This window comes from Sinocyclocheilus rhinocerous, unplaced genomic scaffold (assembly GCF_001515625.1).
Source record: "Sinocyclocheilus rhinocerous isolate Xijiao unplaced genomic scaffold, SAMN03320098_v1.1 scaffold451, whole genome shotgun sequence".
Classification (NCBI taxonomy): domain Eukaryota; kingdom Metazoa; phylum Chordata; class Actinopteri; order Cypriniformes; family Cyprinidae; genus Sinocyclocheilus; species Sinocyclocheilus rhinocerous.
Window position 1 is genome coordinate 229,079 of NW_015657491.1, and position 16,346 is coordinate 245,424.

The following is a 16,346-nucleotide window of genomic DNA, read 5'->3' on the forward strand; positions in this document are numbered from 1 at the left end:
CAAGGCTGTTACAATATGGTTGCTAAAATGTGTTTGTTGTAAGTGTGTTGCTGGGATATTCTGGGTGGTTGCGCCATCATTGCTAGGTAGTTTCCAAGTTGTTGCTTACTGGCCCACTTTAAAGGAGCCCACGTTCTCTGTCTCTGTACTATTTTGGTCTCTGGAGTTGGTTTGGCTCTTCCTTCAGTCACAATAATTTTTTTGTTCTTTTTTTATCATCAACCAGGTGAAAAACTGTATGTTTACGCTTTAGAAAGGTACACGTCTGCTTAAAATGCTGCATGATTTGAGGAAGCATATTAAACATAAAGCCTGCAGAAAATCCTTGCAAATCATTACTGACTGTCAACCATGATGTCAATGTAAGTCTCATGTCATTCTGGCTTTAAAGCGCTGCTTGTGTTCTGTATGAATTTTGGGCTTTATATGTGGTATGTTCTCCTGCTGGGGCGAGTCAAAGTGTTTTCTGAGTTGCTAATGTGTTAATGTGTGAGCAATACGATGAGATGTTTCACAGGCTAATTTTACCAGATGAAAGGCACAACTATTGGTCCACTTGCTGCTTGATGAAGAAAGAGATTAACTCCCTTGCAGTGAATGTACCAGCACTCTTCAAAAGTACACAATAAGGAACTTTAAGTGGCTCTGTAGAACTCCATAGAACTGTTAATGGAGAGGAGTGTGGAGCCTGCTGTGTGTTTGTGAGTGTCTGTGTATGTGTGATATGAATGTGCTGAAGTGTTCGTGTTTGCTGATGACAACATGAGTCCTCAATATGACCGCTGACGAGACCCTGCAGTTGCAGACTAGACTGGTGATAAAATGGACACATGTCTCCACTGGGACATGGAGGTCACATCAGTCTGTATACAGAACCAAGCATAAATAATCAAAAGCATGCTGAAAGGAAACAAATTATGAATCAGGTCTGCTTTTAAAAGTAATAATATTTTATTATTGTTTTTAAAGATGTGAAACAGCTTTGTTTTAAATTTTTATTAATATTTGTCAGTATGGTATAACCAACATGCATTTTGTAACAATGTCAGTGGATTTTTTTCTTTTATTTTCTTTTACAAAATTTGGTTACACTTTATTTTAAGGTGTCCTTGTTACAATGTAATTATACATATAAGTACGGAGTAATATTAATTAACTACATGCACTTACTATATGGATAGGGTTAGGATTTGTGTTTGGCTGAGGTGTTTTGTACAGAATGTGAGGTTTCTTAGAATTTTGTATTAAATAAAGATGTTATAAATGTCAAAATCTCTCTCTCTAGTTGGTAAGATTTTTTATGTTTTTGAAGGACGTCTCTTCTGATCACTAAGGCTACATTTATTTGATCACAAATACAGTAAAAACAGTAATATTTAGAAAAAAATTTACAGTTTAAAATACCTGTTTTCTATTTTAATATCTTTTAAAATGGTCCTGAAAACTCTGGACATTTCTCATTATTATCTATGCTGAAAACATTTTTTGCTTAATATTTTTTTTGGAAACGGTGATACTTTGTTTGGTATACTTTGTTATATATGTATATATTGCAACAAAATATAGTCTTTACTGTCACTTTTGATTATTTTACTGCATGCCCTTATTGAATAAAATTATTCATTTTTAATAAAAAAAATTTATTTTTAATTATATATTTTATTTATTTAGAAAACCACAAATAAACCAAAGTACACAAAGAGTACATTTAAAAAAAACAAATTATCTTTCCATAATCTTGGACATCTTTATTTGTAATTGACTTTGGTTTGAAAGTCAAAAAAATTGAAATTGGTTTTTAAATTGACCATTTAATATATGGCAGCAATAAGCAAAAACACACACCATCACAGCTATGGCTCTCTGCCATATTAAGCTCCCCAGTGTTGGTCACTCCAGTCCGGTGAAATGGCTCTGACCGGAGCCCTGGATTCTGCCACACATGGTCCTTCTTTCCGCATGTTCATTGCACGCTGACATTTTGCCTCTTAAAAATAACACAGATGTTTGAGTGCTCTTGGACAAAGCAGGCCAGGCAGTGCTTGTCAAGCCCCTCCTCACTGTCCAGCAGGCGGCTATTTTAACTGCCCGTGCGAGAATGACTGGAGACTGAGTAACATGACTGGATTTGGGCTCTGATATGTCGGTGGGACGGGTGGCAAATGAAGCAGTCAGCGGCTGTCTGCAGCTATTGGGTGTTAATTGTGGAACACAAACGGAACTTTCCACATTTAAATGGATATTCAGAGCAGGTCCCTAATGGATTTGCATATTTCGCTCTTACAGAGAATCCCAGAGATTCATACCTATCATAATTCACTGAAGTACTAAGGTTGACGAATTAAAATTGATCTGAGGATTTATCTTGCTTTGAATCTGGCATGTAAAATTATAACTCATGCATGCTGACGTGTACTGGTGTTACGGAGTAATCAGAACATGAGACGTGCGGATCCATGTGCAAGGCTTTATTACAAAGACGTGGTCAAAAAACGGGCAAGGGCCAAACAACAACACAGGTACATCACAGGCAAGGCAAAGAGTATTCCTAGGGCAGGCGAAGGTCTTCGATCGGCGAACGTAATCCAGAGGGCAAGGCAAACGGGTAATCCACAAACAGGCGATAGTCCAGTAAAGGGGCAAACAGAGTCCAAACGATAAGGCGAGAGAAATCCAAGGCAGGCAGAGAATCAGGCAACCAGGCAATCAGATAACACAACGAGGCAAGACTAGACTAGAACTAGGAACAAATACAAGAAAAGGGCTCCGTAACGTTGCTACCACTAACCTAGCGATATGCACAAACAATACTCGGCAGTGAGAAAGAGGAAGTCCATGGCTTATGTAGGGTGTTTGATTCGTTGCAGCTGTGTGTGTAATCAGTGCAATGGATGATGGGAAATGTAGTCCGGTGTGAAGTGCAATAGTAGTGTGTCCATCATAATGAGCGGGTGATCTCTGGTGGTGAGTGAACGGAAGGGCAGGCACAGGATTCGTGACAACTGGAGTATATTTATACATACATACATACATACATCACTCTGTCATCACAGTGTCTGATCAGTCTAAAAGAGAAAACACCTCACTCAATAGATCAAGTGAAGTTTTCTTGACGTTTGATCCCTTTGTTTTCTTGTTTTTCAAATATATATATATATATATACACACACACACACACACACATATACATAACCATTTCTTATTAATTTCTTCTGTGAAACCAAAAGGAGATATTAGGCAGAATGTCCAAGCTTCTCCTTTTCATGAAGGAAATGTTGGGTTAATATTGCCAAACGCCAAAAATAAAATAAAAAAGTAATCCGTATAAGAGCAATATTTATTTAGAATCTAAACAATACAAGTTTGGTATGACATGAGAGTGGAACAATGATTAACTTTTCAAACCATTCCCAAACAATATTTGTGTGTTTATGTAAGAACATATAATGTTTTTACTATAATTTTATTATTGTTTTTAATATGATTTATTATCCAAAATATATAATATAATATAATATAATATAATATAATATAATTTTATGCTGACCACTCCTGTCATTAAAAATTGCTTTATATAACATGTCCTAATAACTATGATAACATTCCGGATCTAAAGAATGTATTACTATAACTGTAATATTTTAATGAAATCTTTGATTAATTACATATTTATGCTATATTTTAGTGCAATCAGTTATTTGATGATCAAATATTTTAAAAATAATTACCCCAATTTAGAAGGCCTAATGGTCATGTGACCCTCTGACAGCCATCTAAAGCTCTCTTCATGTCACATGACCATCACCCTGGGAAAATCTGACCGCTGCTTGATTCCATTTCACCTGTTTTCTAATTTACCATTAATTCCAACAGTCAGAAACTGATGAGGTTTTAAATATCTAGGGACTCCGAGTACATCTTAACCTGTGAATTTGTGACTAATTTTAAGTAGTGTGTTTGTTGTGAGGGTGAGGGGATATAGGCCTCATTACAGATCAAGAGGGAGGTGGAACTAGTTCAAATTTATTGCCTGTGTCAGCTGTGTCAAATTTGGCAAGCTCAAATGGTCAGCTTGCAAATGGCTGGGGTAAAACGAAGGGTCAGCAGACAGTGTAATAATTAGCCATTAATCCACCCTAAACACTTAATTAGGAGGGAAATATAGGTTTTTGGCTTGTCTAAGGTATTTGTTCAGCCGTGTGTTATAGATTCTTCTTGTTTGGTTTCATGGTTGTGTGTCTCAGACATCTCAGTTGAGGAGTTTTCTGATCCCATGCTAATGTTCTAATCAAATCACATTAGAGTTGTTACAGAGACAAGAACTCTACCTCACCCTCACACAACAGCATTTTTTTTTTCATAGAGAGACCACCCACTTTTTTGAAGCTTTGTCTCTATTTTTGTGGGGTCAGAAATGAGTAGCCAGTTGTTCTTTATGGTCCAGTTTTTTTTACAATGTGGTTTAAGCTGTTAGGGAGACCACCAATCGACCTTTCACTTGCAGCTTGCAGTACACTAACACACAGCTAAAGGCTAATGTTGATGAAAAACAAAACTGAGTGCAAGTGACATAAAGAGTCTCCCAGGTAGAAAAAAATTAACAAAACTCCTTTACTGCTTATTCATATTAAAATAATAATAATAATAATAATAATAAAAGGCCAAATCAAAGTCATGTGGTGCAACCAAGAAAGTCATATGGTGCAACCGACATGCAGAAAAAAGCAGGAAATTATATCATAGAGACTCTGCAGACCCTCATGACTGTGTCAAGGTCAATAAGTCCATAGATATGTATACACAGATGCCTCATTAGCAGCTGTTTCTATACATAAGCTGTCAGCCATATTGAATGGTCAAAGCCGGTCCGTGAACACTTGAGAGCAAGTGGACTGAGCATCTGCAACCGTAGATATACGCATGCATGAATGTCTATATCTGCAATAGACGTCAGCAGATAATTTTGCTAAACAAACACAAGACAAGATGACGAAGGCATTAGCTAATATGATAATACCATAGTTACCATAGTTTAAAAATCTGTAATATTGAGTTAATAAATATAAAAACACAAACCAACACATTCTCACATGTAACAGGTTATTCCATTTCTTCACGAATTTAAATCTTGGCAGTTTTTACAACAAGAGGCTGCGCAATGTTGTGACATCTTGGAAAAATCATTGATTTTTACTGAGTGACGACACATTGACGGTTCCAAGATGGCAGATACATGTCATACAATGTCTGAAGTTGTCGAATGTGGCATCTATGTATAGATATCTATGAATAAGAAAAATATTAGATAATTTGACCATTTTATGACAAGGCAAGGTTAGTTCATGTCATGTGGTGTAACTCCCAAAATCTCAATGATATTTATGAATTAATTATTCATGATCATTTAAAAACTATACTTTTTACCTTGAAAAATACATTTTAAAATTTGGAAAGTATTGATTAAAATGTATACAATCAAAAGTATTAAAAGTCTCAAAATACGGTTACACCAAATAACATCACGCTTTTTGAAAGTGGTATAACATTTTTTGAAAACTAACATGAATTCATTCATGAATACAAAGAAGACATTTCTAAGTACTTGGCACGTGTGCTTTTAAGTTATTTAAAAAAAAAATTTCTTTGTAAACACCATTGTGAGAACCAATGGCATTTGATGTCATTCATGTCTTTTATTGTTCTTTTTTAATGGAGAAGATATTCGTGAAGAATCTTCAGAAAGCCTCATTTCATGTTCCATGGAACAAAGAATTTAGAATGAAATGAATATAAATAAATAATGACCAAATTTTCATTCTGAGATGTATCATCATGTACACTAAAAGAAGTGACTGCTCTGCATGCTCTAAGAATACAAGGATGACCAAACAACATGTGGCTCTTACACACAACATATGCATTGTCAATTAGCAATCACTCAATAAATAGATTGACGTGTTATGTTTTATAACTAGCTAATTTTAGATCTGCTTATGTTGGATCTGGGCCATTCGGGACATGACTGTGGTAGAAATTAATGGCTCAACATATCTGTGTGCTGTCATCACATGACACCACTTTGACATTGAAGCTCTGAACCCAAACAAGATCCCATGTCCACTTGTCATCTGTGTGTGTTTTTTTTTTACAGCATCTCCCAGTCTTTATTTAACGTCTGATCGAGACTCTGTGTTGGTTTATTTCCATCTCTAAGGTAGCACCAGCAAAGCTCGAGATGTGAATAAATAAGATCAGGTTTCAGGGCCTCAGATCTCACCGCCGCTTTCGTAAACTGAAAGGGGTGTAGCAAGGGAGAAAAAAAAGTGGGAGAGGGAAATTGGGGGGGTGCTAGACGTATGGTGTTTCATTAGGACACATCACATCCCTATTGCTCTGAGTGGCCCAATCCTAAAAAAACGTGGCCGACACCCTTGGCATCCTGCTGGGGCTGACGGAATTCCGGTCTGGTGAGAAGATCCACTGCTTAAGCCCTCTGATGCTTGGCGGTCACACACACACACACACACACACATATAGAGCCTCTGTGGGTCTTCAATCCGAGCATTCGCAAAAGCTGCTTTGTCTCTATGTGTCTGTCAGGGTGTGACTGTTTAAATGTACAGTATGTCAAATAGTTCTGAGGGTCAGATCACAGTTTAATAAACATCTGTCTTCCTTTGATTTCCCACCACTGGACATTGTCTCTTAATAGGCGAGGAATTCACATCGTTTCGAATAAATCTATGAGGGCAGCAGAGATGTTTTGCAGGACATTGCTTTAAATATTATATCCCATAAGCAGGTCCACAGAATTTCACTGAGAGCAGATTTTCTGCAGAATGCAGAACATCTGGAAAGTCATAGAAACCCCATCAAGGATTTTTCATTTGCCATTGTGTCAATTGGGAATGCAAAAATAACATTTGTTGTACTTTCCGTTACCACTATAGAAGATTACCCAACTCCACAGTAAAAAAATTACTTTTCGTACAGTCGAAAATTAAGATTACAACGCTTTCCCGCCCCTTGCATGTTTATGAAATATTATGGATTTGAATTTGATTATGCATTCTGCTACCAATGAGAGTACAGTACTCTCAGCTCAGTTTAGCACATTTTGCCATCATAAAATCCATTTAGCAGATTTCTCCTTCCAAAGTTAGTGCAGTAAGAAAATTACGCCTGGGCTTGTCCACGAGCAACAGAAACAATCACAAGAAAAAAAATAAAAATAAATAAAAAGATGAGTAATAAACTGACTAAACTTCTTAAACTGACTAAAACAATCAAATTAATTTTAATTTAATAAAAAAACACTTATTAATGTTTTTTTTAAAATCTGTCAGATAACTTATATGATAATGTACTTATTCAGTCCTCCGGTTACATTCACATCAAACACACACCTGTCTCACCCGTCTTTATCGCCAATAACTATTCACACCTCCCGACTATCTGTCTATCATTAGCAAAATACAAACTGATGGGTGGAGAACACATAGCAATAAACATCAAGAGTCACGTCTGTCACCATCATGACCATCAGACGGACAGATACCAAAGATTCTGTATGAATTTAAATTCATTCAACAAATTAGATCAATAATAAACTGAATAAAAAGGGCCTAGATGTGATATAATAGAGGTATATCAAATCTATAATGTTCTATAAATAAAGTAATAAATAACCTTTCAGCAGTGGTTCTCATCTGGTGGGTCATGATCATAAAATATGCCATAATCTATTAGGTTGCAGATAGCAGATGGGGAAAATGCAACTAATTGCATTTAGGATAGCAAAATAATAAGGCTAATCAACTTGTGCATCCAATAAAACTCACAAAATACATATTTCATCATTTTAACCACAAACATACATTTTGGTGCATCCAATCAAACTTGTATTTTTACAGTTTGCCACTTTTGACTAGACAAATTAGATTCCAACATCGACAGGTTATGAGACGTGTCCTGATTCTCAAAAATCATAAACAAAATTATACTACATTATATATGGGTTGGTTGTGTTGGGTCACCACTTGATAACCAGGGTTCTGAAGCAAAACCAGTAAAGAAACACTGATTGACAGTTTATAATCCTCGAGTTTCACTCTTCTAGGGTGGAAAGGTTCACATGAATTTTTATTTGAAGGGACCAAGTGGCGGCTCTGGTATAGTCACACTTGCAAGACAGCACTAATTGCTGCGATGCAACTTAACTATGTGTCGGAAAGCAAGCATCCTGTTGACGTTATATCGTTAGTGCTTGATGTTGATTCCGCATGAGCTAACAAAAGCCTGCTGGAGTCCTGTGATTAAAAGCCACCATTGTTTTCTCATTAGAGCTGCCAGGTTAGCAAAAGGTGTGAGCCGCGGCCCCTTCATGGGGATAGACCAACACTGAGATGGGCCCTAACAAACATCAGGCGGCACACACCTTTCTGAAGGAACCTCAAAGCTTTAAATAGATGGTGGATGATCTGAAGACATCAGAGTTCATTCGGAAAGATTAATCATCCATCACATGAGACCAAATTAGAAGGCCTCACACCCTACTCCAGAAATATGCAGGTTGTGGATAGTCACATGGTCATGCAGTTCATTTGAATATTGTAGAAGTTGGAAACACCTCCACATGTTCATCTAGCAGAACATGGCTCAGGTTTTTTTTTTTTTTTTTAAGTGCTGGAGTCTCTGAAGAGGGAAGAAGGTGCAACACTCATGGGAGGGATCTTGACGTCTATCACATTAGCGCAGTGAGGGATCCAGACGCGCAGAGCGCGCTGCGCCTCTCCACAAGTGAGAGTGCCAACACAACATCAAGAGTACACAGGACTCACCGCACCATTATCATCAAAACTATTATTTAGAGAACGACCTGCGTTGTACAAACACATATGATGGAACTCCATAATCTTCTGCACTACATGTGGATCGTTTTTTTTCTAATCGGATTTATCCGCGTGTGTGTTTGCGGAGACTCGCATCTGAGGGACTTTTAAAGATCTAGCGCTGCTGCACTCTTTACTGGCGTATGGATCTGACTCAGCTCATTTAATCGGGAGATCACAGAGCTGGATTATCATTCAGGAGAACCCTGGATACGACATTATACTTTGCGTTGCCACAATGTATGGAATAAATCAGCGCTGCTTGTACATGTGAGTATATATGGTAGCTATATATAGCCTATAGGTTTTTAATCCTAAAAATTAAGGTTGCAGATATAAATGTTAAAGTCTGATGCTATAACAAGAACATTTGGGTTCCGCAATAAGCGTATTACTTTATTTTCCATACTTTTATTATTATTATTATTATTTTTTTTTAACTTGATAAAAGCGTTTTTAATCTTAAAAGAACCATACAACCGACTTAAGAATTGTATATAGTGAAAATGTTTCTTTTTTCTTTTCTTTTTTTTAGTTTAATTCTATTCTTTGCATTTTTGATAATAAATTCTTTGCTGAACTGAAGGTGACATAATGTGCTATGATCTAATTTACATAATATTGTATATATGTAATTTTTTATATTTAGCATATTGACTAACTTTTCTTAATTTTGTTCTACTTTGTAGCTCTTTTCACTTCTTCGTGGTGTGGTGTCAAGCACAGGTAAATATTTATTAAAATCTATTTTGTTATTTATTAAATCTACATTTGCCTTTGGCAATATGTAGTCAATTTTGTAGTGGTTCTCAGCCTTTTTGACTCCATTATACTTCCTTTATTACTTTTACAGTAAGTTATATATATAACGCTTTAAAATCGATTAATATTCATAAAAGTTTCAAAAACTGCATGTTCTTCATTAAAACAACATTTGTTGATGGCATACGAGATTAGTTCACCTGTCGAGTGATTATAGCTTATTTAAAATAATTTTAAAATAATTTTACGTCTCCCTTTAAGTTTGCAGGGGCCCTCTAGTGGGACCAGGGTCCCTATTTGAGAACCACTGCTCTAGATATTTAATTCTAAATCATTTTCTGTCGCATATTAGTCACTCAGCAGTCTGCTGACTCGGTTATAGACTAGAGCTAGATCAGTGCTCTTGCTGGCATTTACAAAACGAAAAAAGGTTTTCTATTCCAGCAACAGAGAGAGAAATATATGTGATCTTATTTTCCCTTTGCACCGAAAAGGGGGAGACGAATCACCCTTCTCCTAATTTTAAGCAGTATGTGAGGGAACAGGGCTCACTGACGGACCAGCTGAGCCGGCGGCAGGTTCGCGTCTATCAGCTGTACAGCAGAACCAGCGGCAGACACGTGCAGATCCAGGGCAAGAGAGTGAGCGCCACCGCCGAGGACGAGAACACTTTCGGTGAGTCGGTCATTCATCTACAGTAATTAACTCACCCTAGGTTTCGATGCAGATAGCGCCGTCTGATTGGTTTATTGGCTGAAAAGGGACTCGCTGATAATTCAAAAGACGTTTCTTTGCCTAATCGTTTCCCTTTTGTGTTGATTAGGATGTGTTAATTTGCTTCAAACAGCAAGGGGAAATGAGACTGATTTGACTAGTCAGGACTTCAGAAATGTGTGGAGTCATCTTGAAAATCATGATATTGCAATATTCATGTAACTAAATAATAAATATTAGCAAAAAATAAATAATTAAATAATCTGCTTCATGTAGCAACAACTAAATTACCTGGTGTAACAGGTGTAAGAATCAGCCTGATTACATTGGATTATGCAAACAAAAGTGACTTTTCAAGGGTCAGATCAGGAAGAAATACTTTTTTCACTGTACTAAATAATATTAAGCTAAACTGGGTATGTTTTCATTAATGCCGTATATTGTATGGTTTTGATAAATGGTTGAACCTATTCAAGGCTACAGTATTTTGTTGGTTGCTAACACTTGTGCTGCATTACAGCCAGACTTTATGTGGAGACGGACACCTTCGGAAGTCGTGTTCGGATCAAAGGAGCAGAAAGTGGCAGATATCTGTGCATGAACCGCAGGGGGAAACTAGTGGGCAAGGTATGTACCATCATCTTACTTGGAGATTTCTGAGGAAGACGTATTTTATTTTTTGCTGGGGAAAGTGTATCAGATTTTTGAGCCAAATGGATTTTACACATCATAAAAGAAGTTTGATAATTATGTTGTATGGTAAAAGTGTTGTCTAAAACAAGGGTTCTCAAATTGGGGTCCGGAGACCCCCAGGGGCCGCAATGTGCTAGGGGGCCATAGAAAAGTTTAGAGAAAAACTTTTACATTTAAAAAAAAAATAAAAAATTTGTAATAATAATAATAAGATTAAGATAAGCAAATAAATAAAAACAGATATAAATAAATAAATAGCAAATAATACAAAATTAGATTAAATAATTAATCAAATAATACATAAATATATGGCACACACACACACACACTAAAATTTCAGTTGAAATAAATAGATTAAAATAAATAAGTAAACAGTAAAAATTAGACATATTTATATATAAATTAATGAATACGAATATAAAAATCAGCTTAAAATAAATAATAAAAATTGCATATAACAGTATAGTACTTTAGTGAGTACAAAAAACTTAATAGAAACAATATACTTTTCAAATTAAATTTAAAATTGTTATAGTATATATAGCAGACCAGTTTATTGGGTTTTTATGTATGAAAATACATATTTGGGGAAGCCTTACATGAGGATGATCATATTTGGAGGTCTGTGGCATCTAAAAGATTGTATACCTGGTCTAAAAGGTTAACATTTTTAACTTCCTTAAAAATAAAAAATTATATCATCTACCGCCCTTATGCCGAAACAAAAGGAGTTATCGAAATGCCAAAGCTGCTCTTTTGAATACAAAACTCACTGGCTGTGCAAACGTTGTGATGGTTGAGGTATTATAGCAGGACAGATCAGCATCTAGATGGTTTGAATGGCATCAGGAGAAGTGAAGATCACTGAGACTCGATGGCCAGGCCTGTGGAGGAAACAGCTTTCACACCCACTCCACTCTGTGTTTAGTCAGATGTTAAGCCACTTCTTCCTTCACGGAAGTGGAAAAAATGTCTTCAGCGCTATGGACTTGCCATGAGACAAAGCGCTGGGACAATTAGATGGAGACAGTGAGAGCATGAAGTGACCCGTGTTGAGAGATGAGGGCACAGGCAGCGGCGAAGAATAAATAATGAGTGATTCAAAGCACTGCTTGCATAAGATCCAAGCCATTTAAAAGCACTTTGAATTACTTTTGGCAATTTAGAATGACTAAACTACTAAAACAAAGTCTGGTGGCTGCCATGTTGAGATCACATGACCAGCGGCGACTTGCAGTTTATGAACAAAAACTTTATACAGCTATACTGATAGGTGTCAGTATGAAGTCCAACCCTTGTGAAAAAGAAGTGTGCTTAGTTGTATTGAATGTGCACTTAGTGTACTTCTAATCTTTAAAGTATATTAAAAAAACAATACTTAAAAAAAAATTATAATAATATTAATTACATAAAAGGCCACTTAAGTGTACTTAAAGAGAGTTCACTTTCATGGCTGTTTCTTAACACACTTAAGTGCACTTTGTATTAATATCAATATAAGATTTCATTTTTCTTGCTTTAAATTAGTACACTTATTTTTATGTGTTGACTAACATACTAAAGCCCATGTAAAGTACTTGATTATAATTTTAACTGGAGTGAGTTATGTGATATTACATCAGTACATATATTTTAAAAGGACTACATTGCAACTTCACCATTACAAGTGTGTACAAGTATTTCAAATATATTTAAACACATGACATGAAAGTATATTTTAGATGATCATAAATGTTTGTCAGTTCATTCAGCAGTACAGTTTAACTATATTTCATAGACAATAGAATTATAAAATTACATATGAAGATGTGTTTATGTCCTACTTAAGTGAGTGGGAATAGCACTCTTAAGTTCAACTAGTTACATTAATTACACTAATTAATGTTTTGTTTGTTAATAACATGTATGTGGAGTAATGTAATAATGAATGACTTTTGTAAGATTAGTAAAACATAAAAGATACCCTGTCCCTTACTTTGTTACTGAACTTAATTGATATTTTAAAATTGAATACATCAATCACACATAAAAAGAAATAAGAAAATTAGAAATGATATATCATCAAATAAAAATATACACAATTATATATCCTTTATATGAAAATTCATTGTTCAGTAAAATAAAGTCAGAATGCAACACATTGATTCAGCCGACAACAATTTTTAGTGTGGGGAAAAATTGTTGTTTATATTTACTATAATTACCAAATTATATCATGTAATTTAAATGTATTATTAAAGTAATTGATCATTAATAAAGAGTTATTTAGTAAGTTTCTAAGTCCTTAATTATACAGTTATTCACCTGTTTTGATTTTAAAGATCAGGGAAATAACATGAGGCTTCTTCTCTCTTTATCACAGCCTAATGGCAGAGGAAGGGACTGCATCTTCTCAGAGATCGTCCTGGAGAACAACTACACTGCTTTCCAGAACGCTAAATATGAGGGCTGGTACGTGGCCTTCAGCAGAAAGGGTCGGCCCATCAAGGCTTCCAAAACCAGGGAGAACCAGCGGGAAGTTCACTTCATCAAGCGCCTCTACAAAGGACCGCTCCCCTTCCCAAACTCAGACCAACCCAAACACTTTGAGTTCATCAGCTTTCCACCGACACGACGGGCTAAACGCAACAGAAAACCCCACTCTGCTTCCTAACACCATGCCACGCAAACTCATTGGACTGTTTTCCTGTTAATAATAAGAAGAGGCAGCTTTATTTTTATATATTTTCGTACGTAATGGACTTGAAAAAGCCAACAACACTGAATGGATGCTCATCGGGGTGACTTGTAAATATGGTAAGGTAGCAAAAAGAGAATGTATATATTTAATTAACGTGGTATCTGTATGTGTGTTTTGTGTTAGCATTTTGTAAAGACTTTAAGACAATGTGCTCAATACTAAACACAATAAAATAGCAATTTCCCTTTGAGGGGAATATAAACGTAAAATGAAATATAAATCAACATCAGTTTCAACCGAAGATGTTTGACATTACCTCATGTGTCTGGGTTAGAAATAATCTTCAAATGATTGCTTGCTATCTATTAATGTACTTTTAGCAACAATAAGGTTTGGGGGGTCAGTAAGATTTAACATTTTTCACAATTTTTTTTTTTTTTTAAAGAAATTAATGTTTTTATTCAACAAGGATGCAATAAATTGATCAAGAGTGACAAAGATAAGCAAATCAGCATATTAGAATGATTTCTGAAGGATCGTGTGACACTAAAGACTGGAATAATGATGCTGAAAATTCAGGTTTACATCACTGGAATAAATTATATTTTCAAATATTTTCAAATAGAAAACAGTTATTTTAAATTGTAATAATATTTCAGAGTATTACTGTTTTTACTGTATTTTTGATTCAATAAATGCGGTCTTGGTGAACAAAAGAGACTTCTTTCAAAAAACGTAAATAATAATAATAATAAAAAAAACATATACTGACCTCAAACTTTTGAATGGTACCTTTCTGATCTCCAATAGGGTCCAAAATGAACACTTGCTGAAAGCCAACAACACCTCCAGACCTCAAGAAATGTTTACAACCAGTCATTTTTCTCAATTCACCCACTAATAATTTTGAACCTTGTCTGCACATTTCCATGTTTGAACCAAAGGAATTTCAGCAGGAATGTGCAATCAGAAAAACAGAAGCATTTTTTATATATAGGCTATATTTTTTTTTTCTCGCGACTTCAGCAAGCATTAGTGAAATAATCGTTGAACAGTGTTGGGGGTAACGCATTACAATTAACGTGAGTTACATTATTACTTTTTTCAAGTAACGAATAAAGTAACGCATTCCTTTTTTATTTAAATTACTTTTTCAAATAAGTAACGCACGCTACTTTGTTTTCCCATTTATTGACTAGCAGCTCTCACAAATATCCTTTATGTATTTACCTCCGTTTTATTGACCAATGTCTTGCTGCTGACCTTCAATGAACCCATTCAACCATACGAATAAGCAAAAATGACTTAGTTAAACATCACATTTGCGTTTCATTGCTGAAGTAAGAGCGTTGAACTCTCTTCTCCTGCGTCCTATTCATCATGCAATCCAGAATGGCCGCACAGCTGAAAGGCGTGTTTGAGCTGCGCCCTCTACTGTACAGACGTGAATTTACATTTCCATCAGCCTGAGACTTTTACGTTTGCCAAAATAGAACTTTTTTATATTAAAAACAAACAAGCAAAAGTAACAAAATCAGTTACCTTTTTAAGGGAGTAACGCAATATTGTAATGCATTACTTTTAAAAGTAACTTCCCCACCACTGATGTTGACAGAATGTCTGAGGACAAAGTTGATTGTACCCGTAGATAAAGAGTGAAGGGTGGACGGACACGTTCAGAAGCAGCTCTCTGCTGCCACCTGCTGCCCTGATACTGACACTGCAGACACATTCAAGCGCTCAGCAAGGCAATGCAAAGAATATCATGCACACCTGATGTTCGGGTTTTTTAGGTCATACCTGTTCTCTGCTGTTGGATAGAGTTTATTACATAGGTTAAAGTGAAGGCTGACACACTAAAGACGTTTGTCAGCATCACTAACATCATTTCTGGAAGCCAAACTGGCTCTTAAAGGGACAGTTCACCTTCAGTTGCTGGTCCCCATTGACTTGCATAGTGTTTTTTTCCCCCCATACTATGGAAGTCAATGGGGACCAGCAACTGAAGGTGAACTGTCCCTTTAAGTTAATATCATGCCCTGCTGTCTGTATGGATGATTTGGGCATCTTCCTTGTGTTGTTTTTGTATGTTCTGAATTATCATTAAATTACTCTGCATTATCATTAAAATGAAGACTAGTTATACCAGTACGTTGAGATTAAACCCTCATCACGTGGTAACTGAGTATCTTAACAACTGCTCTAAAAGCAACATTGCAGCAGATTTAGTTAGTATTATCTTTTCCCACAAAGTGAAATCTCTCCTTAATAGCATTTTTATGAACACGTTCATGTAATCCTGCATTTTCCCTTGTTAACATTATCAGGTGAGCTTTAAGTAAAAATGAGAGTACACAGCATCCACTGATTTCTACAGTGAATCTGACTGATAGTGCTATTTCTATAGCACACATGTACATGAGATCAACATACTTGTCTAATTTATTTCAACAGGCTTGTCATATTCATAAGCTCTAATCACCACAACAGCTGCTGAGAGCAGATTTCAGTCCTCAAGCCTGCTGATCCATTGAAAAGCCAATATAATTGTAAGATTATCCTTAGTAATGGATTTGGCAACAAAAGCAGACATGAGTATTATATTT

At 35.8% G+C, this 16,346-nt stretch overlaps 1 protein-coding gene across 1 annotated transcript; it reads left to right on the top strand.

Moving 5' to 3' along the window:
• The first annotated feature begins 9,092 nt into the window (after positions 1-9,092).
• Positions 9,093-13,713, top strand: LOC107721084 (fibroblast growth factor 17-like). Its single transcript, XM_016528943.1, has 5 exons — positions 9,093-9,161; positions 9,581-9,617; positions 10,148-10,328; positions 10,888-10,994; positions 13,423-13,713. Exons 1-5 carry the CDS (start codon positions 9,130-9,132, stop codon positions 13,711-13,713), a joined length of 648 nt encoding a protein of 215 aa, XP_016384429.1. The 5' UTR covers positions 9,093-9,129.
• Positions 13,714-16,346: the final 2,633 nt, after the last annotated feature.

Coding starts and splice junctions, on each gene's coding strand:
- LOC107721084 (XM_016528943.1), top strand. CDS start 9,130: ATGTATGGAATAAATCAGCGCTGCTTGTACAT. Junction 9,162..9,580: donor AATCAGCGCTGCTTGTACAT/GTGAGTATATAT, acceptor TCTACTTTGTAG/CTCTTTTCACTTCTTCGTGG. Junction 9,618..10,147: donor TGGTGTGGTGTCAAGCACAG/GTAAATATTTAT, acceptor TGCACCGAAAAG/GGGGAGACGAATCACCCTTC.